This window comes from Genypterus blacodes, unplaced genomic scaffold, assembly GCF_046128005.1.
Source record: "Genypterus blacodes isolate CSIRO-AG114 ecotype Tasmania unplaced genomic scaffold, CSIRO-AGI_Gbla_v1 ptg000067l_1, whole genome shotgun sequence".
In the NCBI taxonomy this organism is placed as follows: Eukaryota; Metazoa; Chordata; class Actinopteri; order Ophidiiformes; family Ophidiidae; genus Genypterus; species Genypterus blacodes.
The window spans coordinates 14,198,218-14,222,500 of NW_027466879.1; the positions used below are offsets into that span (position 1 = coordinate 14,198,218).

Here is a 24,283-nt window from a genome sequence, read left to right on the forward strand (position 1 = left end):
CGTCAAGGCTGCTTTCACACCAACTTTGTTCGATTCAATCAAACCAAAGTTCTTTCCCTCCTTTGTTAGGCTTTGTCTCAGCAGGCCTGAACACAGTAAACACACTCAGGTCTGCACCAAAACAACCATTTTGTTGGTTCAATTCCAAACAAACTCGGGAGCAGCCTGTTTATCTGCTCAACACGCACTCCATTTATCTTGTTCAGCCGTCTAAAGGCAGCACGTCCTCTTTACATAATCTGAAGCAATATGGGCTTTTCCAGACAACATATTGAGTCAAATGGGTTTCACTTTCATCAGTCTGCTGGCACAGTGTTGCATGTATATGGACCAAAATCAAACTATGACTAGGACCGCTTCCTAATAAAACTCATGCTGAATGTTCTTTTGTAATTTCAGCAAAACAACATTTTTTTTCACACGCTTCAGACCAATGAGTAGAAAACAGTGTTCTGACATGTTTGTGCTGATATATTCTGATTTAAATAGGACTATTTTGTGCAAAAACAGACTAAGCCAAGGGTCGGTGGAAGAAAATTAACAATTTAGTCCTTAATTTGTGAACAAGGAAAACAAACAAGGCTGAAAGGTTGCCTGGTGGTTTCAATGTTAGTATTTGTCTACGTACAAGATATGGGTCTCCTGGAAACACACGCACTGCTTGTACATGGAAGAGGCGACATACACACGCACACACACACAAAATCAGATAAAGTGACCTGTTAATCTGTGTGGTGTGGCCTCGTATTCACTGAATGCTGTATACACACTTGGCAAAATATGTGGCTGTTTGTAAAGACCGTGTTCCATTCAAATTAATCAGACTGCTCGTTTTGGATTTGTTCTCATCCGCACTGCTGATGAGATTTTCAGGGGAAGGGAGAGACCAGCCAGCAGCAGACATGGAGAGAGAATCACAGATCAAAGGCTGGCTGAGTGGGAAAGCAACGCTGATGAGATCACCTAAATCTGAGCTGCTGGCTATCAAAGGTTTGAGCCTGACACACACACACACACACACACACACACACACACACACACACACACACACACACACACACACACACACACACACACACACACACACACACACACACACACACACACACACACACACACACACACACACACACACACACACACACACACACACACACACACACACACACACACACACACACACACACACACACACACACACACACACAATACTACAGAGCAGTGACCAAGGAGAGACAAGACAAGAATAAATAATAAGACCCGCACGGTGTCTCAAATAAGCAGGATGGGAAGAAATAGGAATGATTCCATTAAACCGTCAAATAAATGTTATTGATCAATTTGTATTTGACAAGTAAGTGATCCATTTTTGAAAGCTTTTACCTTTATATCCAAATGAAAACATTTATATCCTTGGCAACAGCCTTAACATGTCAGGTTATGATTACAGAACTGGAACCAGAGAGACACTGGTGGACAAATATTTTACTGAGCTCTTTTTTGGATGTACAAAGTCCTGATTAGCTCGTCGTAAACATGTAGTCAAGTAGAAACAGATTGTTGAATTCTTTTTGCATTTGAAACGCTGCTTTGATACAATTAGAGACATTTGCAGATTTGTAGGATCCGCAGCCTCCCTAGATAACTGGGCAGCGAGTCAGGAGGCGGTGTGTCCAGGACATTCTCACCTCAGCTTCACTGCAGCAGGGGCAGCAGTCAGCTGAACTCACCGAAGTGTGTCAGCTTAACGCAAGGTGCTTCACCCAGATGGAACCAAGCACACCTTTACTTGCCTTTCATGCTTATTATTCACTCTAGGTATGCTGACTAAATGCTTACTATATAAAGGAAATTCTGGGTTCATGATCTGACCACCGACTGCACATGTGGACGTGCATGGATGGGAGCCAATACATTCATGGCACACACACACGCGTGCACATGCAGCTGCAATTCCATAATGGATATGCAGAGGCAGAATGGGAGATTACACTGACAGTTCATCCATGCAAAAGCTCCTTACTGGAGCCCCTAGTGAGACAAACATAGGCACAGCTTGGTAGCTCTCATTTTCAGCTCCTCTCTCTCTCCCTCCCTCCCTCCCTCTCTCTCTTTCTCTCTCCCTCTGATTTCAAAGTTGAAGTGCCTACAAAAAATATTCGATGACTGTTTGATGATGTGTGGAGGTAGTGCAAAAATCAATTTTCAACATGGGCACGAAAGCAGTGAAAGCCTGACGTAAAAGTGTAGGCAATGATCAAATTATTCGCAAGAGTGCGAGGAACGTTACGAGCACCAATCTTGCTTGAACGCTGACACATCTGCCACACCAATATACCTGACAACTGAAATAATAAAGCAAAAAGTATCAAGCTGTCAATGTTTTTCCACAATCCATCAAAATCTGGAGCCAATTATTTTCCGTGAATTATAGCCAATTGCTCTGCAGCTTTTGAGTTTTGTAATATTGTGGAGGTGGGAGGACCTTCAGATACCACTTCCTGCTCTTCCTTCCTATATAGTCTCCACCCCAGTCCTGCATCCATGACTCCTCCCACCTGAGAACATGTGACTTGATTGACAAATGAAGGTGTGATTCCCCTTATGGTTATTTTTTTGGGCTCAGTCATTTTTCACAAATCAGATCCCTTTAGTACGAAGCACTACAGGGACATCATTTTTGCTGAACACTATTTATGAATTCCTATCAAGGCGTAATAAAAGCATTTCAGCAAATTCTCCCAAAAAAAAAAAAGGTGTTGCTTAAACTGTGGGACTCCAGTAGAACCACAACTGTTTAGGCTTCTTGATATTCACCGTCTGTCAATCCAAAGGTTCTGTTATAGCACATAACGAGGTTCAATGTAATCAAACGCACTGGCAGCAAAGCAGGTGGCTGATGTGTTGTGTCAGCAGCTCTGGAAACTGCATTTCCCTACCACCATAGGAATTATTTGCAAAGCTGTATTTCTGTTCCATGGCCAGTTCTGCAGTCAGTCTGACTATATTTGGAGACCAGCTGGTCTGCTAGACCTGCTTAATTGTAAAGTGCTATTTTTCCATACATCTCATTGCCGATTACAGAAGATGTTGCTAGCTTACCCCCCCCCATTAACTTTCATTTCTGTCATCACTTCTCACCAAGATGTTGTTGTCTGTGTCCCAGTGCCTTGACAAAAGTTGATGGAATTCTTTGTTTTTTGTCTTACAGAGAAGCTCCAACAGAGGGTTAGATGTCTCGTCATCATTATTGCATTGCTGTCTGCTGTAGACAGAACTGCGAACACCACAGCATTTTGATCCTTTATGAGATGTCTACATACCGCAAAAGTACCATACCAGACGACCAAAGCTCCTGTGTATGAATCAAATAAGCAGTTACAGGTTGTCTATGATGGAAACCTTGACTCTCATGCCACATAAGTACACATTTATTCATAGTTTGTCTATTCGTCTTTTCTAAATTTGTCCTATTACTCAATTATGGTTCTATATTTGTGGTCACTGATTTTATTGTGCGCGTGCCTGGTTGTCTACATTATCCTGTGATCACATGAGTGATTGACTCTTGAACCTTTTCTCCCTGTAACACACAATTGGCACAACATAGCTACTGAGCTTCTTCAAATCGTTTTATAAAGTGTCAACTCACATCTGCAATGCACTTCTAAACATTCAGAAATGAAGTTAGAAAGAGAGTCTGAAAGGTTCCGATATGTCTTTGGGCCCTTCAGGTTGTCTGCTTGAAAACTTTTTCGTTTCCTCCCACATCCATTTGCTTTAGAATGTTCAAAACTAAGGACCTGGGCAATTACTTTTTCCTCTCCCTCTCCTTCCCTCTCTGGGTGTCTCCCACTTTGTAACACAAAGGGGCAGATTCACAGTACACATAGCAACAAGCCCTACACTCTGATTGGCTGAGGGCTGTTAGTACAGTTCCAGCAGAGGGGAACCCTTCTTCTGTCTTGTGACCTGGGTTGCTATCACTCTACCACCAGCGACACATAAACACGCACTTAACAAACCCTGACAGATACACTGCCTTGCCCTCTCACACTCATTATTGTCTGCTGTAAACTTCAATAGAGCCATTGTTTGAAAGCTGAGTAACTCCATCTGATTCAGATGTAAACAAGGTTTCAGCCACTGGAAAAAACTTCACATGATCAGGTCGGACTGGTTAGAGCATAAAAGACAAATAACTCATTTGATCTCAGCTGGTGGGAACAAAGAGCTTTCTGGAAGACGACGCCATTCTATTCTTCAGAAGCATGTGTACCATGTCTATTAATAATTACTTTTTAGCTTAGTCATCAAAATGTATCTGCATCAAATTCCTAGACTCCTTGTGGTTAAAAGATGGTGTGACCCACTCTGACTGCTCCCCAAGCCAACACAATGATACAAGTATACTTTTAAAATGTTAATTGGAGGACGTGTGTGTCTGTTTGTTTGTCGCTCGTCTGTGTGCCGTTGCAACAAGCACCATTCCTACAATTACCTCCAAATGTGCCAAAAACATTAGTTCAGGGGTCCTGCATTTGCATAGGGTGCTTTTCATTTCATCTACATAAAATTAGCAGTCTGATTCCAAATTCTAGTCGTGGGAGACATAATTGTTACCACCCTAGCCCCCTGCATAATGACATCATCAATGATGTCAACGCTGACATGTCTGGGGGAAGGGAGAGGGAAGTTCAGGTCCAGATTTCTCCAAATTACTTGGTGCAGGATCTGAAGACTAATTGCTGAGACCCTTCCCTGACCTCCAGAATGGATGACAAAGAGAACCTATTGAAAGAATCTGTTTACACTCCTCTGAACAGAGATCGTAGAGGCATCAACAGCATGTGCTTGGCTTTGTGTCCCTGAGAAGATGGAGTCTACTTTTCAGCTGATTCAGTTCTGGAAGACAATCACAAGGACGCATAAAATGCGCCTGTCAAGTTCCTTAATGTATTGACACCCTCTGGAATACATGACCATAAAATGAAAATGAAATTCGCACCTCCAGTCATGATGCTTAGGAACCTGCCAGCGGATCCTGATCGAACTCTCAAGGACGGCACCAGGATGGTGGTGGTGCAGATGATGAACAGGGTGATTGAGTGTGAGATTGCTGTAGCGACTAACAGGGATCAAAGGATCTTCCTACCAAGGATTCCTGACATGGCACATTTTCTGAAATTCTGTGCAAAAATACTGCAAAAATGTTAAATATGATATTTTTTTCTGATTTTGCGTAGGCCTAGCAGACATGTTTGGTTGGCATATTGAAGATGTTGTAGAGGGTTTAAAGTTAGATCCCTGACAGATTGAGTTGCCTCCAAGATTTTCCGCCTGATAACTCAGAAGAGTTTTTGTTTTATTGCAGACACAATGACATGCTGTTTTGATTAATTACTGACAAGCAAATGTGGCTCGACTCATCAGTCACTGTCATCTACTGTGCCGAGTCTGACATCTAATCTTTTGTGATCAATTTAATTGGAAGATGACGGTGCAAAATATGCCCTGCTTATTTGATATATGCTAAGAAAAGCAACATTCGCACCTCTGCACTCTATCTGTGAATTTTCATGTTATGCTTTGTCACGGTGAAGTCATTTCTTATGACATTAGAGGCTCTTCATTCTTTTGTCACGCTCAACTGCTTGGTGACTGCTTGGACTAAAGTGACCCTCACATTAACACACTTGGACTACAAAAGACTGATGAATGCATGCAGTTGAACATTACTTGATGCTGTGCAGGCTAAAGTGATACTACATAAATCTGGATCATGCTCTTCATACCCCTCTTTCTCCATCTTCCTCTCATTATCAAAGCAGAGAAGTTTTCGAATCTTTTTTTTCCCCTCTTATTTTTTTATATTTCTCGAACCAACCTTTTCTAAGAACGACAGTTCCTAAGACCTTAATAAAAGCCAGTGTAAACCCTGTGTTTGTCATGTCCTCCACAGTGCACACACCTTGGCTGGCACCCCTAAGCCCCTGTTAGCCCACTGTACCACGCAAGTGTGACCCTTAGCAAAGTCATTGTTCTGCTAATGCCTATTATGTAACCTGGAGTGTAGCAAATACAGTAAAACTGCACAAGATGAGTATGGTGGGGATTAGTCTAGACTAGTCCTCAATTAAACCCAAAATTAGAAATTGAGTGATTTATAGACATAGACATTATCCGCTGAGGCAAACCCATCCCATATAATTACTAGATCCAGCACTGAGTATTTGGCATATGGCACACTACATTTTGTATTGAAGTAGTTTAAATTTCAGCTAGTTGACCACCAGTGGATACAGGACACTAGGGCAGTAGGACAAACCAACTTATCTCTGTAACAGGAGCCAACCAGTCCAACGTGGATGCGCAGGCGGCATAGCAGAGTTCAACTCTGATATGCCACCAATGACGATGTCTAGAAAGAGGAGTCTGAATTGAGTAACCTAAGCAGACTATGTCTAAAGGCCACGGGAAAGTGTGTCAGCTGTGGCACAGGCAGCTTGAGCAACCTGTTAACTGGAATTAACTGGTTAGACCAAAAAAACTAAATGTCACAGCCTTTAGCATGACTCCAGGAAAAACGCAGAATGAACTCAAAAACCGATCCATTGTGTTGCAGGGGGATTTTTTGTGTATTTATTTATGATTTAAGGGCTTATATAGCATCATTGAAAAGTAATAAAAGTAAACATCTATTTGGAGCTCTTGTAAGGACGCCAAATACAAAAGCTAATAACTGAGATCTATTTGAATTAAAGTGGGAAGGAAGCGCTTTAACCCAGTTAAAGAGGATAGACTGAGTGTCAGCTGGTTGGTGTGAGGACAAGGCAACACTGGGCAGGTGACAGCGGATTTGTCTCACTCAATATCCTGGCCAGCTAACGGTCTCAAAGCGACGAGGTGAGACAATGGAGAAAAGAGGAAAGGAAAGGCGATAGCTGTAATACATCTCAAATTTGGCTCGACCATACGCTATTGTTAATAAACAATGTGCTTAACGCGGCACAACAGGTCCCTGAGGTGTTCTCTGCTCACAGAGAAAACTTCTGTTTGCATACAGGTAAAAATTATTTCATTTAAAATAATTATTCATTTTCTGGAGATTTGATTTTAGCTTTACCAGTATTTATTAGCCAATACTCGAGTTTGCCAACACCTGACAATCGGCACTTTACTTGCTGAAAACCCCAAATATGTATAGTTTATCACAGATAGTGACATGTGGATTAATGACCTCCATTACGGAGGTTATGCTTACATCTGTAGTTACATTGTCTATGTGCTGTGTGTGAAAAAGATCTAGTTTACTGAAAGAAGTAATCCACAAGTATCCTATGATGGAATATCCACAGATAAAATTTAGCACCCAGACATTAATCCTGATCTGCTGGATTAAAATATATACTGGGGCAGGGGTCACATTTATGGTGCACATCAACAAATACGGCTCGAAACTACCATTTGTCTAGATAAGAAGTAGCTGCATAAAATGGTCTTCAATTATTTACAATAGTTATCTATATATAGACAGAAGTTGATGTTGGATACTGCTGTACAATGAATTTGCAGGGTTAAATAGGTTTTCCACATACAAGTCTAGTTTAACAATATCTAAAAAAGGAGTTAGGACTATTGAGCCTTACTTAGTTTGGTATTAATGACAATAATGGTCAAGCTGCCGTCACAGATTTCTCTGTAAATATCTGTCTTTTCTTTGTGAAATTAAGGACAGACCCGTTCTTAATCATTAGTATTCAACGCATTAGGTCATACTATAACACAGATTTTGTGGTGTTATTTGTCAGTGGAACAGCACCTCAATGATCTGAGGGTGTGTGAGTCCAATTACCATACCACACGCTTAATAACAGGTGTTCACCTCAACAAAGCAGTTCAGCCTTTTTGTCCTTATGGTGGCTTTTCCACTATCACACAATACCAGACTGACCTGTCAGCATGAGAACACAGGAACAGCTGAGAGAGGTGTGCAATGCGTCGAGGTGTGTCGAGGTGTGTGTGTGTGTGTGTGTGTGTGTGTGTGTGTGTGTGTGTGTGTGTGAGAACCTGATTAAAGTGGTATCGTTGGTGATCATTCCGTGCAACCAAAGATCTGTGGTGTCTGGTAACTGCCATTAACACCTGAAGAGGATTCAACCCTCTTCAGACAATCTGGAATTCGAGTCTAAGGAGCACAATTGTGGGGTGACATTGGACAGAACTTTAGATTCTTTTTTAGCTTTATCTATAGTGGATTTATTCTCAACGTTACATCATATCTGAAAATGGACACTAAGGAGTTGGAAGGCCTAAGCGGAGAGGAGTGGGAGGGAAATCTTTACTTTGAGGTTGGCTTTACAGGATAAAACCCTCCACAAAGCCCTAACACGCTCATATTTATATGCTAGTCAGGTGTGCAAACAGCTGCCTTGGTTTCGAAATCAGCAGCCACGGTGAAATCTTTGGGACACGAATGCTCGAAAAGACAAACTCGTGCAAAAGGTGTTGGTGGCATGTTTATTTTTAGTTTGTGGTTTTGGAGAGCTCTGCAGGTTTCTGAACACATTTAACGACTTTTCAATGTTTCCTTTAAACTCAAGTGAGCACCCAGCAATTGTAGACACAACCAATGTAAGTCCTCTAAGTGTGTTTAAGGCCATGTAGCCTGCAAACAATCTGTTTTTGACAGAGAGGGAGAGGGGGAGAGAGAGAGAGACAGAGATCTCCACCAGCACACACAAACCAGTATACCAATAGGTCCAGATGGCTCTTCCTGTTCCTACTGTGCTGGTTGGCTATGAAGAGACACAGGGGCGAGAGGATATGACGACCACACCAGCAATGACATCACCGGCTCAGTAGCACCTTGGCAGCTGAAATTCAACCCATGCTGCTACGCCTACTGTAGCTTCAGTGAGTCCTGCCCTAAGCCCTACTTCCCTGGCTGTGTGTGCCTATAAGGTCTGTTGAGCCTGAGCCTTAATGCACACGTGTGTTTGTGTGTGCGGCTTTGGCAGCTTCATGCATTAAGCCTATGTACGACCTTAGAGGACAACTGTGAACGGTGCGTAAGGGTCGGTGTGTTCCATGTGATGTTGCAGCGTTGCGTAAGAGCATTACTGGACTGGGAGGACTGGGAGCCCAGTCCCATGAAGGAGCTATGCTGGGCTACTTACAGTCAAATCTGTCAAAACAATGGCTTCAGGCTGATCTCTGTGGGGGCCGACATAGTTGCTCACAGCTGAAAAGGCCACTAAGAATGCCTACACAGCAGTGGCATCCACTGAGAATGGCAGCTCTCAATCTTGCTGTACAATAGGGAATCAAATAGTTCAACAAATGGCCAGTTTAAAACCAAAAGTTCAAAATAAATGTCAATTCATTTCAAATGAAACTCCTCAGGATAATATTTAATTGTCTTTAATCCGTGACATGTTCACAGACCAGGACAAGCCCTGTGTGTGAAGCTGAGAGATGTTCCTAAGACTACAGCACAGGAATTTGACGAAGACGGAGAAAAGTAAGAAAGAGGAGAACACCTGTTGTGGATGCTCCATGCTATGGGGAAACAGGGGGAGGCAAAGACAACACAAGACAGGTGTCATATAGGATCCCAGCGTGCGTTGCTCTGGGTTATCTGGGTCCTCTCTTCAGTGAGAGTGTAAACTGTGATCCACTGGCACTGGTCTGGGACGTCTCAGGGCAGCTGAGGCACTGTAATCTGGCTAAGCACACGAGAGAAGCCAGGCGGGGGTGGGGGGCTGGGAGTGCTGAACATCCAAGTCCCCTTCAAGGGCTAAGAATTAATAGCTCTGGTACAGGAAGCGCTTCCATACAAACACACCAAATAACATGTCCGTGTCTATGAGGTCATCGGGTTGTGTTGTTTGATTGTGTGTGACAGAGTGTGAGCTCAGGTTCAGGGTATAAAGAAAGGGGCCTCTTTTTTCTTTCTTATGTATTTTCACTGATGTGGTTGTGATTAAATAGGGGGGTGTCACTTTATTTATTTTAAGCCCTGATAAACCTCAATGCATTATCAAAGCAGGGGCTTGATAGTTTTCTGGATATTGCCATAGAGGGAGAGAGAGTCTTTAAACCTGTGCCAGGATCAGCAGCAGCCAGTATTCAGTTTCCGCCGTGCCAGACAGCATTACAACTGGCGTGGCTGTGCCTTGCAGTAAGTCACCGACACGACTTCATTATCTTGGTGGCCGTGCATTATTTTTATTAATGCAGGAGATCACTGCGCAACAACCGGGTTCTTATTTTTGATTGTGTCGCTTCGAGCTCTGACGAGTGGAGCGAGCGATATAGTTTGGATTGCTTGGATTCAATTCTTATGCAACATTTTTAAGCAAAAGCAGCCGTAGACCTATTTGAGGTGAATCATTTGAGTTTTCCCATAGCTGCTCTTTAAGAGACCAGTAAAAAGCTGTCCGGCCACGTGGTTCAACAGTACAGCACTCATTACGACCAGCAGAAAGCTGTTGCATACACGCTCGCTCACTCACTCCCACGTGTACACTCACACACTGTCCTGACTCATAGCTCAACACACAGAAAAACAAGGGGGGGGGGTCAGATGACTCTTGTCAGGCCCCTGAGCAGAACAAAACCGCTTGGCAACTCTCTTCATCAAAGCGACATACTGTAGGTTTGACAAAATGCTTCATACCTCAAACGGAAAGATGCTCCACCCGTGCAACTGCTTTGATAGCAGAATACTAGAATAGAATTTTGTTAAAGGAATCATTGTCATTGAATCATCATGACATCTTCAACATATCCCCCATCCATTTGCATTAGACTGAATCTTTGACCTTTTCTATGACCTTGACATTCCGCAGATCTGAAAAGAGCCGTCCCTAACCAACCTGCCGCCTTTGATCCAAATCCAATAAAAGACTATTTGATTTATCACTATGACACACAAATGCCGGCGCTTAGAAATACACGCTCCGGCTCTGGCGTAGTGCAGGTGTGAAAAAGTACACCAGAGGAACAAGACCACTATCAAATCTTCCTCTTTTCAGGGGCTGCTGGGGTCTGTGCCAAGTCGGTACAGGTGGAGCAAGAAACACACGAGCAAAAAAACTTGCACACTTGCCATATATGGTCAATGCAAATGGGTCAATGCGTATAAAAAATTTGTCGCTGTTGCGCTGTTACTCGGAATGGCGATGCCTGAACCCCAGATTAAAAGAAGAAGGTGGAGATGAGACAAATGCTGAGTTCTTATCGCCCACAGCATCGGGAAAACAAACAAGAAATAAAAAGCTGAGTGAAAATAGAATTGATTTGAGTGGGTTAGTTAGTCAAGTTATGTTTCTGTGTCCTATGAACCTCTTTAAAAGATGCAGAACAACTCCTTCCTGGATTCGTGCTGCATGTGGAGGATCCTGACGATGACCTCACTCTCTTTAGCTCAAGGAGAGTTTTTGTTTTCTCACAGAACACGGCAGCATTTCAGCAGCTCCTCATGCTCACACCACAGGCGTCTCTTATCTCCGCTCTGAGGGTCTGGAAACGGGGTGAAGCGCACACAAGACCAGTGGCTGTTACTCTGGGATTCGACGGAGATGATCGATAAGTTATCGAAACCAACTGTCAATCAGAGATTTAAATGCTGCTATTTCTCTGATGAGGACCTTTGCGGATCAGTTCTATTGGCGTATACACACCTACATACATGCAATCACTATGGAGAGTTGAGTTGTTTGGGAGCGTGGAGTGTATTTGGTAAACTACAGACATTCTGACACAAAGGTGTGGACTTTTGTTATGCCGATTCTTCTCACCGCCTGTCCATCTGTGTCACCAGAACCTCCTTTCTCCAAAAATGTGTGTAGGCATGGAGGAAGTTTCTGTACCGGTGCGCAAGTTTCAACCCCTGTTTTGTGCGTACACTGCGGTTTAAATGAGGCCCCAGGAGACTGCTGCCTGCAAGGTTTGTCAGGAGAGTGTAGCAAGACAAAGCACATGCCAGGACATGCCCCCCCACCCTCCACAACCGCATTAACTAGGGCTCTCCAAGGAACCTCCAGTCCAGCATCAGAGCTGTGAAACTGACTGCTCCACACGACCTTGCTGTGGTTCAGCCTACTAAGTAAACAGCTCCTCTCACCACTGCAGTCCCTTCCTCTAAGAGCAGGGGTGGGAGAGGGATGTGAGGAAAAATGATCGGAGCATGAAGCCATCCACTATCTTCACTATAGGGACAGTACAGTGCGTTCCAAAAAACAGCAGTATCAGACAATCCTACAAGGAGCTACTGCAGCGGAGCGGCTTATACAGCAACAGGATTGCATAATTAGAACATGATCGTGAGCAGGGCGACTCGACAGGGATAGAATCCGTAAGGGGTGAAGAACTCAGTCTCAGTGTGCCTCAAGCAGGCAGTTCTCAATCATTTGTCTTCTAAATGGCAGGCATGCAAACACAGAGCAATGCATTTAGTTGTAAATCATCTCACCATCCCCCAGTGTGAAAGCCATTGTCCCAACCCATACAACAACACAAAACAGCAGCACCTCTGTTTGCTGTTAAAAGCTGAGCGAGCAGCTTGTGCTGCACTATTAGACTATAATTATAAATTAGAGTGTCAGTCATCGTGCTCTTTCCTCCAGTCATTCACCTACATGTCTAGGTCAGTGCGTCTATATAAAGGCTCTCAGGATCTGACAGGCAAAGTTAGGGTTAAAACTCCCAGCCCATATAGGGCGCTTGTTTACTCTCTGTGTTGTGGAGTCCCATTACTAGCACACTTGGGAAGGGACTCACACAGGTCAGTCAGCAGCCTGGCTGCTATTTCATTACATATGCATACAAGCAGACTAGTACTGATAGACTGCAGTTAATCTTGTGATGACTGACAAAATAGTGGCCATTCAATGCGTCCAAGTATGGTGCTATTGTGTTGTTGACAACAAATCACATCACCACTGACCCTGGATCACCAACCACCATGCAAAATCAATCACCAGCTGATTCACTTTGGAGCTTATACAATAGAGGAGCTTATACAACACAATGTTAATTGTGCAAGAGCAGAAATGGGGGTGATGGATTCCCCTTTACCAAATCATGCCACTGCGTGAATATCTTAACCACACAGAAACAAACAAGAGAACAAGAGAGCTCCCCTTTCCTGCTTTGCGTCTTGCTGCAGACAGCGACATGTAAACAGGTTGCAGAGCATAAGGCTCCTCATTTCCTCAACAGGGTGGGTGTCAGAAACATTTTGCAGCAACCACAATGTGAAGCGCCTGCCCGCACAGCAGCCCTTTAAAAACAACAGTGTTTGACACGAGAGGCTCATTTCTAAGTTACATACTGAACCAAAGCAGGGTGACATAAGGGTCAACGATCGAAACTGGAGCAACAACACAGTGTATATGTACACGTCCTCACTTCACCGGGTCAGGCTTTGTTAATTCATAGAATCAGTGACCAGGCCGAGCAGCTGTTACGTAATCATCTGCCCCGATTCTCCTCTCAGGGGGAATAACTAACTACAGTTACTGCGATTTGGGGAACCTATGGACTCACTCACTTTGATCTATTGCTGCTGTGTTTGTGTGTTTTGAGTCTCCACATACCTCTGTCGGGCTTCATGTTGTCCAGTGTCATCAGGTTGCCTTTACCGTCTCCGCCGGGGTCTTCTCAGTCTTCCTCACTACACTCCTACAGCTTCACCTGTACTAAAACGGTGTGTGTGTGAGTGTAAACTCTGTACGGATTGCACTGTATTAGCTAAGCAACAATATCAGCTGTGAGCCCGGGTGCTGCTGCCAGCTGCCCCCTTATCCAACAACAAAGCGTCGCTTTGTTAGCATGCTACTGTACGCGTCCATCCCGTCGTTCTGAGCCGATAGCGAACGCCACGTACAGTTCGTGATCGGTAAAGGCTTTGTCAGTCAGCTCCCTAGCGTCTAATCAATTTGGCTACGTGTAATTTAACTAGCCAGCTGGTTTGTCTCGTAGCCACTCCCGGATTCCACCACCTCAAACATAGTTACGTTTCTGTCTCTATACCCCCGTAACGACGCGACCACTGTTAGCTACGTAGCAAACACGTTCACCAAGTAACTGACCGGCTGTGTTTGATGAAGCGTCTTGTAGTGACGACGACCTCCCAAACACACACAAACACAGACACACCAACCCCCAACGCGGCGCAGGTAGCCACTGCTCAGCTAAAAACACCGACACCGATGACGGTCTTCGGTTCGGTAACTACACGGAGAAGCATAGTCAGCGGCTCATCATCGAAAGCGGTGATATTTGACGAATACAGCCCGTGTATCATCCACAGACGGCGCTCTTTCCGACGCCACCTGCGCTGTCTTTCTTTGTGATGTTCATTAAAACTTTGGGCAAACAACAAATAGCCTTGACTTCGTACGAACGCGGCGGTGACGAGTGCGGAGGTTTAGTTCGAGTCCCACTAGTTCTAGTCGTTGACAGGGGCAGGCTGACAGGTCAAACAAGTCTAGGTCAGGTTTGGATCTAAGTGAAGCGAAATGCAGAAGAAGAGTGAGCGGTCCTGGACGTGATGCTTCCAGTCTGCCTCCCTCTTCGCTTCTCTCGCTGGCTGCTGCTTGTCAAAACAGATCAGTGCAGCTCCAGTCACGTGTCCCAACAACAGACACACTCGTCACTTCCCTCTTTGTCAGCCTCAAATGAACTTGCAGCCATAGCAACTCACTCACTGTTAAGTTAGAAAACGGTGCCATAACTCTGAAGAAGACGAAGAAGAGGTGGGATGGAAATGTGTTTGAGAATCTTCACTTAGAGACGTGAGCGACATGGATGAATATGCATGAGAGCGGAGAGACGAGCCGCGAGCGCTAATGTGATTGGACCGCGAGGTTCAGTGCGCGTTCACGGGAGCACGTGAGGGTTCGTTTTTTTCCGCCGTGAACATTTTGTTCTGGCTAACATGGTCAGCGTGAAGGAAAAGATCGTGTGTTGAAGAGATAATTCACTCTGTGGTTCTTCATGTTGCTATATTAAGTCCTTATGAGACGCTTTAAAAGCAAGCGCGAAATGTATACAATGTCTGGGTTCTGATGGTCTATCAGAGTTGTTACTAAGCAGTACTAGTTGGAAAATATGAGGCTACATTCATTTATTGTTGGCCTCTAGGTTTCAGAAAGCCTAAACAAGCTAGCTAACGCAAAGTTCTGACGTATTCAAAGTTATGTTAAGTTAATTAAACATGTCCAGTGGCAAGACTGTGTATTGAAAAGGTTGGCGCTTGTCCAAGAGGACAACAAAGGTCCACAACTACAAGTGTTCCAACATGGCACAAAATGGCTACCAAATCCTTGACTAGGCAGGAGGACAGAAGAACTTGAAGAGTGAGTTTAGCAAAGGGGTTCACTTCTGGCACATTCGGTATATAGGTTTCACAGTAGTACCCCATTAGAGCCATGTTTCTTTCTGTCCTTGTGCCCACCAACTCCTGAGAAAGGAGGAAGGAGAACTCAAGGAGACCTTCAGCGTTGTGTGATCAAAGGGACTGATTCCACTACGACCAAATAGCGTTCACCCTACATAACCTTACATTCCACCCTAACTGTAATCTTCAAAATGTCTACAGTATTCAGTATTCACAGACTTGTGTCACTTTAACTATGGGCTTCAAACTTCTGGACCATCCGTCCTTATTGTCTCAGATCGTTTGTGGTTTTGGTGCTGAAAAATATGTCAGAGGGAGAGCTCTTTTTTCACACACCTCTCGCTTCGAAACCCTTTGGAACAAAGGCAAAGGCCAAAAGGAGGACACCAGAATCTGCTCCAATCTGTTTGACAGATGCAATTGCACTTTTTGTTATTGTTTTTTAAGCTTTGCAGAGAAGTCATGCTTTCATGCCCTTTAGGTTCAATATGCACTTTTATTGTTAACTGGATTGATAAAGATACTCAGGAAAGAAGTCTATCGTTGTTAAGGTCTCGTGTAGAATTTAGATTTGCCCTCAGAATTTCATGGAATTTCTTTGTTATTGACTTATCATTTGCTCTAGATCTCAAGAGACCACTGACTCAGATAATCTATGAGTTGATTGGGGTGTTTTGCTGGCAAGGGAGCAAAGTTTACAAGGCTGTTGTCACTGATCTTTGTCAGCTAGTCAAGGGCCCTTTGTTTGGCAGAATAAAATAATCATGTGGGTTTCTACAAAGGATTGAATTTAGAAATATCATTAACAGGATCAGTGAGAGTGTTCAGCGTGGGGGGGTTTCATAAATTTGTAAATATTTACTGTGTTGTTATTGAGCTGTTGTGTTCATGACCAAACTGTCTTACTAGCCATCGATATTTAAAACGATATTTAACCAAGCTGTAGTGTTGTACAATGTGCTGTTTGAATTTCACCATTGAAAATAGCCATGGCGTCCCTGCCTTTGCAGTGACAATTTACAAGTTTAAAAAAAAGGCCAGCTAAGGACTTATGGTAAGGTTTTCTGAAGGTAACAGGAATGTTCACTGAGGGATTCAAATGAACATACGCAGAAGATTTCTCATGGAAGCATTTGTGCCCTTGTATCTTTTACCACAACAGGGCACTCAAGAAATGGAAACGGTCCCCAGAGGTTCTGTAAAGGATTTCAAAAATAAAGATATAGGGACATTCATAACATTCCTTGTGGTTAATTATACAACCATTAGGGACTGGCATACGCCGATCCTATGGGAACACATTTATAACCGACAAATCAAATGGGATTGAATCCGCAAGGTTCTTTAAAGGTCCTGAAAAACCTCAAGGGAATGTTTCCTATTTGCCGGCAAAGTGGAATTACTTTACAAAGCTCATTTGTGTTAAACCATGTCCTATTTTCGTATTGCATTGTGATGGTGCAACCACAGACTAATCTCAAACAAAGTGGTCGTGATATTTTTACTGTGAAAGTCGGTGACAGCTGATGTTTTGACTCATGGCTTCAGCTGCGGTCATTTTTACTGATGAAATATCCATGCAACTTCAGAATTATAAACTATCCAGCTGGGAAAGTCCAGCAGACACGACCAATGATTGATAGTATAATGGAATTTGAAACTGCAATCCGATTCAATCATCAATTCAAGTCTTTGTTATGTGAATTTTGCGTACAACGTTTTAAAATCTATTTAAAGATATTGGTTGCTGTCCAAAATTGTCAGACCAGTGCAGAGTGAATTGTGTGTTTGGATTTTCCCCTACTGGATATTTAAAACTGTAACACAGGGCAGCCCTTGAGTTTGAGAAAATCTGTGTCATAGCGCCATCTAGTGGCAGGATTGAAGTAATACACACATATGACTAGTTATTTCATATTTCAGTGTTTCCCCAATCCTGCTGATGTAGTACCACAGCTGCCTCCTTCACGTGTCCCTGCTCTATCCACACCTGATTAGCTAAATCATACACTTCATTGAGAGCTTGAACTGAAGAGTTTGTTTAAACTCCCCCAGTAGTGTAGTTGGGTGTGGGTAGAGCGGGGAGAGACTATGTGCTATTATGGTATTATGTATTTGAGGACCAAAATTGTGGATTTGTAGAGTGAAAACTGGAGTATTATGGCTTCCATGCAGCTTCTTGTGTAGCGTAAACTCGTAACAACACTTTGCAAGACGGCTTGAACATTTTCCTGACCTGTCATTGCTCTCAAATCTCAAAATAGAAAGACAGACAGATGAAGTGACAGGCACGTGGCTCTGTGGCGCAACGGATAGCGCATTGGACTTCTAGTCTTACACAGGAACAGTAATTCAAAGGTTGTGGGTTCGAGTCCCACCAGAGTCGAGGTTTTTGGGCACCACTGTACACCAACAGGCTCCTTATACACCTCTTCTCATCCCCTTCCATTGGATTGGACCTCCCTATTATCTTGTCTAATAAGATCAGTTAAATCCAAATTAACGATTACTTCTCATCATCATAATTATTATCATCTCATTATCACCACCATATCACATTTTTGTAAATAGTTAAAACAGATAAATAGTTAATACATTTAAAAATCACTTTATGTTTTATATTTTGCAACAAAAGCAGAATGAGAGCTGCAACATCAGAGAGAGAAAGACAAATATGATATAAATAAAGAATGTGCCTGAGGTGAAACAGTGCAGACATGTTGCCAGTTTGGGAATCCCTTGGGTCACTGTCCCAACTCCTCCTTCAAGGCAACTACCTCCATAAATAGACAGTGGAGCAGCTTTCATGTATCACAACACACACACGCACGCACGCACGCACGCACGCACGCACGCACGCACGCACGCACGCACGCACGCACGCACGCACGCACGCACGCACGCACGCACGCACAGAGAAATCATTACTTTCAGTTCTGGTGTCTCCCATTTACACAGTTTACATGAAATGGTTTAAAGCTTTAAATCAGTATGCACCCTTTGACCTTTGGGTGATAGATTACTAATAGATGAATATGTGGGGTTTACAACAGAAAGAGAGAAAGAAAACCTATGGGAAATTCTATCCATCTACCCACTGAATAATTCAGCTTTTCTATTGCCGCGTTGCTGAGTTCAAGTGATGAAAATGCTGATGGGTTAAGGAGCGGCTGGCTCAGCTTAGTCATGTGATTCTGTGTCAAGTGAAGGTGTAGAGCCACACATCTGGGATATGAATGAAGGCTGGGGTCATCAGCCTGTGCTTTGTTGGAAAACATGTTTCAGTGACTGATTGCAGAAACATCAGATCTTCAAATGAAATGAAATACACCAATAGTAGTATTGATCGTAGAAGCTAAAATGTCTGTATACAATTACGCACAAATTATTTTACGGCCTTTAAGTTTGTGTACTATTTAAAAATGTCCCCAACTCTTACAATACGACTCTTAGGATGATTTGTACACACATTTCTTACTATTGAAGTTAAGAATATAGTGAATGTACATAATAGATATGTACTCACTCTATATGGTTATTTAGATTGAAAACAGTGATTGGAGACTTGGCATGAGGGCATATATTTTTAGGATACCTTATACTTCATACCATGAAATTCTATACCTGCTGTTCTGAGGCTAGTTGACATGCACATCCTCTTCCAAGACAGGCTCATAAGCCTTTCAGGGCCCAGTAATTTATGAGGTATTGCAGTAAATGTCTTGTCCTCTACTTCCTTATCCGATTTGAGGTTTACTGATTCAATTTCGCTGTCTGAGCCAGAAAACGTTCCACAGAAAATAATATGAATAATAACAAGAGCCAGGATTCAGAAGCTGGAAATACCAACGTTTTATTTTCTACTTTTTTGTGACTACAGAAATGTTGAAACATTTGAACACTGAAAAAAGCGCTGGATGACATCATCACTTGCTTCTCAATTTTCTTTCTTTTTTCCATTTGCTTAGCAATCACAACAGATGATATTGCACGGCACTGAGAAAGCAGTAGCAAAGGCTGGGAAATAGCAATGACAAATCAATTCTTGAGACATGGAGTTATACATTTGAGAGTAACACCATTAAGTATTGCCTCTCTCAGGCACACACACACACACACACACACACATGCACACACACGCACGCGCACACGCACTGAAAACTGAAGAAGCATTGTGAGTTAAAAGAAAAGATCAAGGTTGACAAGAGCACGAGGCTGAGCTGACTGCAGCAATGAGATTTCATGTTGAAATGCAAGTGCAAGATGAACTACTATCAGTATTTTTTCCTAAATGTCTATGACAACAAATATGCTTGTTTATTAAAACCCTCCAAGCATCTTTGTCTATGAATAGCTTGAGGACACCCCTCTGCGGGTGTGAAATTCAATTCCCCAGCGTAAAAGATCCAGATGATTGTCTTAGGCGCCGCAGTATTGTAATGAGACTTGTAGGCAAGCTAACCCATCATATGGGAACTCCTTATGGACAATGTAAGTAACAAAAATGTGAGGAAAAGGGGGAATTAGGTCCACGCAGCATCATCCATTCCTGCTGAAGTCCAGGCCTAAATAACACTGATGTAAAAGCACCAGTAACAGAAAAAAAGTTCTCCAAGCTATGACACAATAACTGCAACACACTGATGTAATCTGTCATGGACATTCTGCTTGTGACCCTCAGTCCTTGGAGCATAGTGTGCTGTCTGAGCATGACAGAGTGGAAGCAGCACTAACAGTAAGGCCTCTGACACCCGGAGGGAGTCACGCTTACTGCTGTGATATGCACCAGTCACACACACAAACACACGTGCACGCACACGCACACACTGGCTGATAGCAAGAGCATATCCAACACGCACAGATCTAACAACGGACAAACACGCGGTACACAGACATGCATATGAGCACACAATGAACACACACGCTCTCACACAACCAAGGAAATGCACTCTCCAGGTGTACGTTCCCATACACACTCACACACTGATTCCTTTGTTAAGTTTCTTTGCAGTTTTATTAGACTTTGCTCATAGTCGTTACACGAGTACGTACCAAAAGAACAGATACTAGGTGGAGCGAGGCGGCGGTGCCACGGCAATAAAAACAGACCCAGCTCCGCGACACGGCCCCTGGCAGACCGGCTGCCCAGCCCGCGCTCCACCTCACTCTGTGTATGAGACAGCAAAGTGAACGGGACTTGCAGCCCTCGTTTCAAATGCTTTCAGATTGTACATTGAACAGGAGATTCCCCAGGTGGTAGAGTAAGCTTGTCTACAAAGCCCTACGCCTTCTACATTCTATACCCGTGCGAATGGCAAATCAAAATTCAACAAGTCTACCTCACAAATGCCAGTGCTTTTTTTAACATTATACATATTTTTTTCCTATTTTTGGTTTGTTTTAAAAATCTTTGGATGTGCAGTAATACCCATAAAATAACAGTTTTTTTAAAAAGTCAAAAGAATAGAAAACACACACACATACACACTGCTTTTTTTCTTGCCAGCAGTTCCACAAAGTAACTCCTGTATAACTTTGTCTGCGTTCGGCAAATCAACTGTCTGGGTTTCTGGCAGTGTTTAAAACACATATTGAAGTGCCGGCTAGGATTTAGCTGAAGAAGAATACAAACTACTCTTTTTGTTATATCTAAGCATGGGAAATAAGGCTGTAACATAAAACGTCTTTTTGTTTGTTTTTTTTCAAAAACCTACTATATACAAATCTAGAGTTTCTACAAATGCATAAATTAAAGCAGTGGTTAACCAATACAAAAATGCAATTAAATTAAAATCACAACACGGAAGTAGAGAAAAGGGAAAATATGAACACAATATCACAGCAGTTGGTTTTACCCTGTAAAAGCAATAGTCTACCATCATAATATTGGCAAAAACCTAATGTCTGATAAAAAATATGCTTCTCCCTCCCATCGCTTAAGTTTCATACATCAACCCTGAAACTTGTCCTCCGTGACTCGAAACAGAGCACTTCTGCCGAAAAAACAAAACAAAATACACAACTTCAAAATAGATAATCCTACAGCTTTTTGAAGTAACAATAACAATTACCACACGAGTGGAGTTCTGCCGTACTCACAGATAGACTTCTCAATGCAGAACTCAAAGGAATTATTACTATGAGGTATTCAGAGACATTGGTAAAGACATGCACGGCCAAGAGTGCTGGACCTTCCTACACACAGCAGACAGAGGAGGAAGAAAGGGGAAGAAGAGAAGGGACAGAGGGTTGTAGGGTAACAGGGAGGAGAAACAAAGACCTTTGGTTTTATCTGTAGAAGTGGACAACAGAAATTCCTTTGGTATGTCTTCATTGCATGGTTGCGCTGGCAAAAGCACCACTGTGTGATTAGAAAAACCTTTTCCTTGTTTTCTTCATTAGTGGCCCTTCTACAGGCTGAGGTATTCACAGAGTCAAAGGTGAGAGGTCAACAGCGGTTTAACACTTTGGTTCAAGCAAGGCACTCATCCTGGGAGTTTTAGAAAGATTGCAACATGTCTGCGTCTACTTTCAGGAACATGTCTGCCCATGGTTGAGTCGACAATTCTGCCTACGGCCATGTCAACGTGTCTGTCAATTGTCATGTAAAGAGGTCTGACCTAACAGTTGGAGCCTATAGATACACACCGGGAGGCAGAGCCAAGTGAGAGACAGCGCAGCGATGACGGACGCTCTAGCAGGGTCAAATTGACATTGATTAGTTTGAGGTGATTAACGTATATTGTTGTTGGCCTGTCGACATAATAGCCTGTTTTTCTGTCTGCCAATGATCTGTAAATTGGTATAGATGAATAACATTGTATTGCTAAAGAGCACAATGACGGGCTGGGCCGATCTCACTTGCGCGTGTGTCAGAGCTCTGCCCTGCCCCGGTTGTGTGTATCTATGGCTAGATCAGCATATTGTATCTCCCTATAGCTACATCAGCATGACTATCTATGGAGCTGTAATCAGAGCACAGATGAAGCAAGAGCAGGCATAGCAGGGGTGTGTGGGGTTAAGTGCAGGTTGGAGGGGAGAGAGGGCAGGAGAAAGGACAGGGGGAGGAAGAGGAGACAGGGGAAGGGGAGACGTACATCATCTTTTAAACATCACTCGTAGAGGCCGTGCAATGAGAAAAAATCTTTGGTTTTCTTTGGTATCATCAAAGTGATAGAAATCACGTATGGAACTTGAGTGAGGTAGCATCTTTGGTTCACACTATAAAACATCAGCAGGTCTTAACACATTTTTGTCATCTTTTTGGTTTTCTTTCTGACACGAAGAAGCAGCTCTCCCTCTCTCTCTTTCGCCTCTCCTCCAGCAGTTGTTCTGATGAACGTAGAGCTGCTAACCCCTGGCCACGAGGAGGAATGATGGCAAAGGGTCAGCTGATACCCAACGCTGCGCTGCCCTATGCCGCCCCCTCTCCTCGTGTAGTGCTTTCCTCCTAGTGCTGAAATGCATAGCTTACCACCATAGTGAAGCAAGATGGGGGATGGGAGTCGATCAAATCAAATACACGTACGGCACACACCTATACAGAATGCTTGTTATTGAAGCGATGCCGTATTTGCTCTCCCGGCCGTCTAACTCAACCACGTGGAACAGCGTGAGAGTCAGCATCTAGTGTTGGATTTGTCTTTGGTTACCAGCTTGTGGCGTTTCGATGCATAAATAAGAGTTAAACCTGTAAGCGTAAGCAGTTACAGTAGTCAAACACACTTACTGCACCCGGGAGTAAACGACAGGTCGACCGTACGTCATCTCTTCACAATAAGCATTTACAAGGTGACATTCGCGAGACTGATTGTGAATATATAGCTGGAATATTCATTCTGATTCAAGAAGGCATCCATAAGGCAAATGTCTGATACTAACTGTTTTTGCTTTGTAAATTGCAGAGAACACAAAACTAATTATGACGCAGAATGTTGCATGGACCATGAGCAGCGATGTCCTGTTGTTTGCTGAGCCTAATTAACAGTCTGTCATATGAGGTAAAAGATTATCAGCTACAAAATATGATATATCTTTGGTCAAATTACTTTGCACGGGGTGGAAGGCTTTTTAAAATATTTCGAAACGCTTCAGCATGTTGGAAGAAAGCACTACTATGTGGGTTAAGGTGAAAGTTTTGGTTTCAGTATGAGATTCAGTTTTGGGTTAGCAGTCTACGCAGGCCATTTCCTGTCTGCCCTTGATAGAAAAGACAGTTAGACAGACAGAGACAGTCAGACAGACAGACAGACAGACAGACAGACAGACAAAGAGAGAGACAGACAGTCCACCAATCCAAAAAGGCTGCGCGACAATCCACTCCTGCAGGATTTCTCTTTGGAGATGATTGGCCAATCCCACCGGAGCTCCACATTCTGGCTGTTCTCAAGGGCGTGGACAGCTGCAGATCAGACTGCCAATAGGCTGATTAAACCTCCATTTAGGGACCCGTCATTAAAACCAACCAATCAGATTAAAGATAGGGATGGTAAATGATAGATTGTTACTGGGCGGGGAGGTCGGGGGTGTAGTAAAGCTGTGAGACCAGTGACAGTGAGTGTGTGTGTGAGGGGGGGTAAAACTATAGTCTTTTTGCAGTATGTTACACATAAACGTGTTGCTGAAACAAACATTTGAAAGCAGGTCAACGAAGAAGTCTTTGGTTTGTTTTTTCATCTTTGGATACTATAAATATCAATATAGTACAGGTTTAAGGGCAAAACGTTGCTTCAAGGTCTTTTGAAGTTTCTCTTTGTTTCTCTTAAGTTTTAAAGCTTTTCCACCGAGGTTGTAGTCAGTCCATGAGTTGGTCAAATCAGTCCGTCTTCAGGCTTTGGTGCAGGCGTTAGGGCCAGAGTTGGCTGGGTGACCGGA

At 43.2% G+C, this 24,283-nt stretch overlaps 2 protein-coding genes and 1 non-coding gene across 6 annotated transcripts in view; 1 reads left to right on the top strand and 2 right to left on the bottom strand.

Moving 5' to 3' along the window:
* The window catches only part of atosa (atos homolog A), a 28,265-nt gene extending 13,449 nt beyond the window's left edge, over nt 1-14,816 (bottom strand). For 2 of the 3 annotated variants that reach the window (XM_076155568.1, XM_076155567.1), the window contains exon 1: nt 13,605-14,816. In XM_076155568.1, coding sequence (XP_076011683.1) covers nt 13,605-13,635 — 31 coding nt within the window. In that variant the 5' untranslated portion in view covers nt 13,636-14,816. Of the gene's footprint in view, nt 1-8,070; nt 8,189-13,604 lie in introns of all 3 variants that reach the window. The other variant, XM_076155566.1, reaches the window with a different exon arrangement.
* A 2,887-nt stretch (nt 14,817-17,703) lies between these two features.
* Nucleotides 17,704-17,795, top strand: trnar-ucu (transfer RNA arginine (anticodon UCU)). The gene is given in 2 exon segments: nt 17,704-17,740; nt 17,760-17,795. It is a non-coding gene; the product is annotated as a tRNA-Arg (tRNA).
* Nucleotides 17,796-19,246: 1,451 nt separating this feature from the next.
* The window catches only part of onecut1 (one cut homeobox 1), a 10,568-nt gene continuing 5,531 nt past the window's right edge, over nt 19,247-24,283 (bottom strand). For both annotated transcript variants that reach the window (XM_076155689.1, XM_076155688.1), the window contains exon 2: nt 19,247-24,283. This exon is cut by the window's right edge and continues 242 nt beyond it. In XM_076155689.1, coding sequence (XP_076011804.1) covers nt 24,236-24,283 — 48 coding nt within the window. In that variant the 3' untranslated portion in view covers nt 19,247-24,235.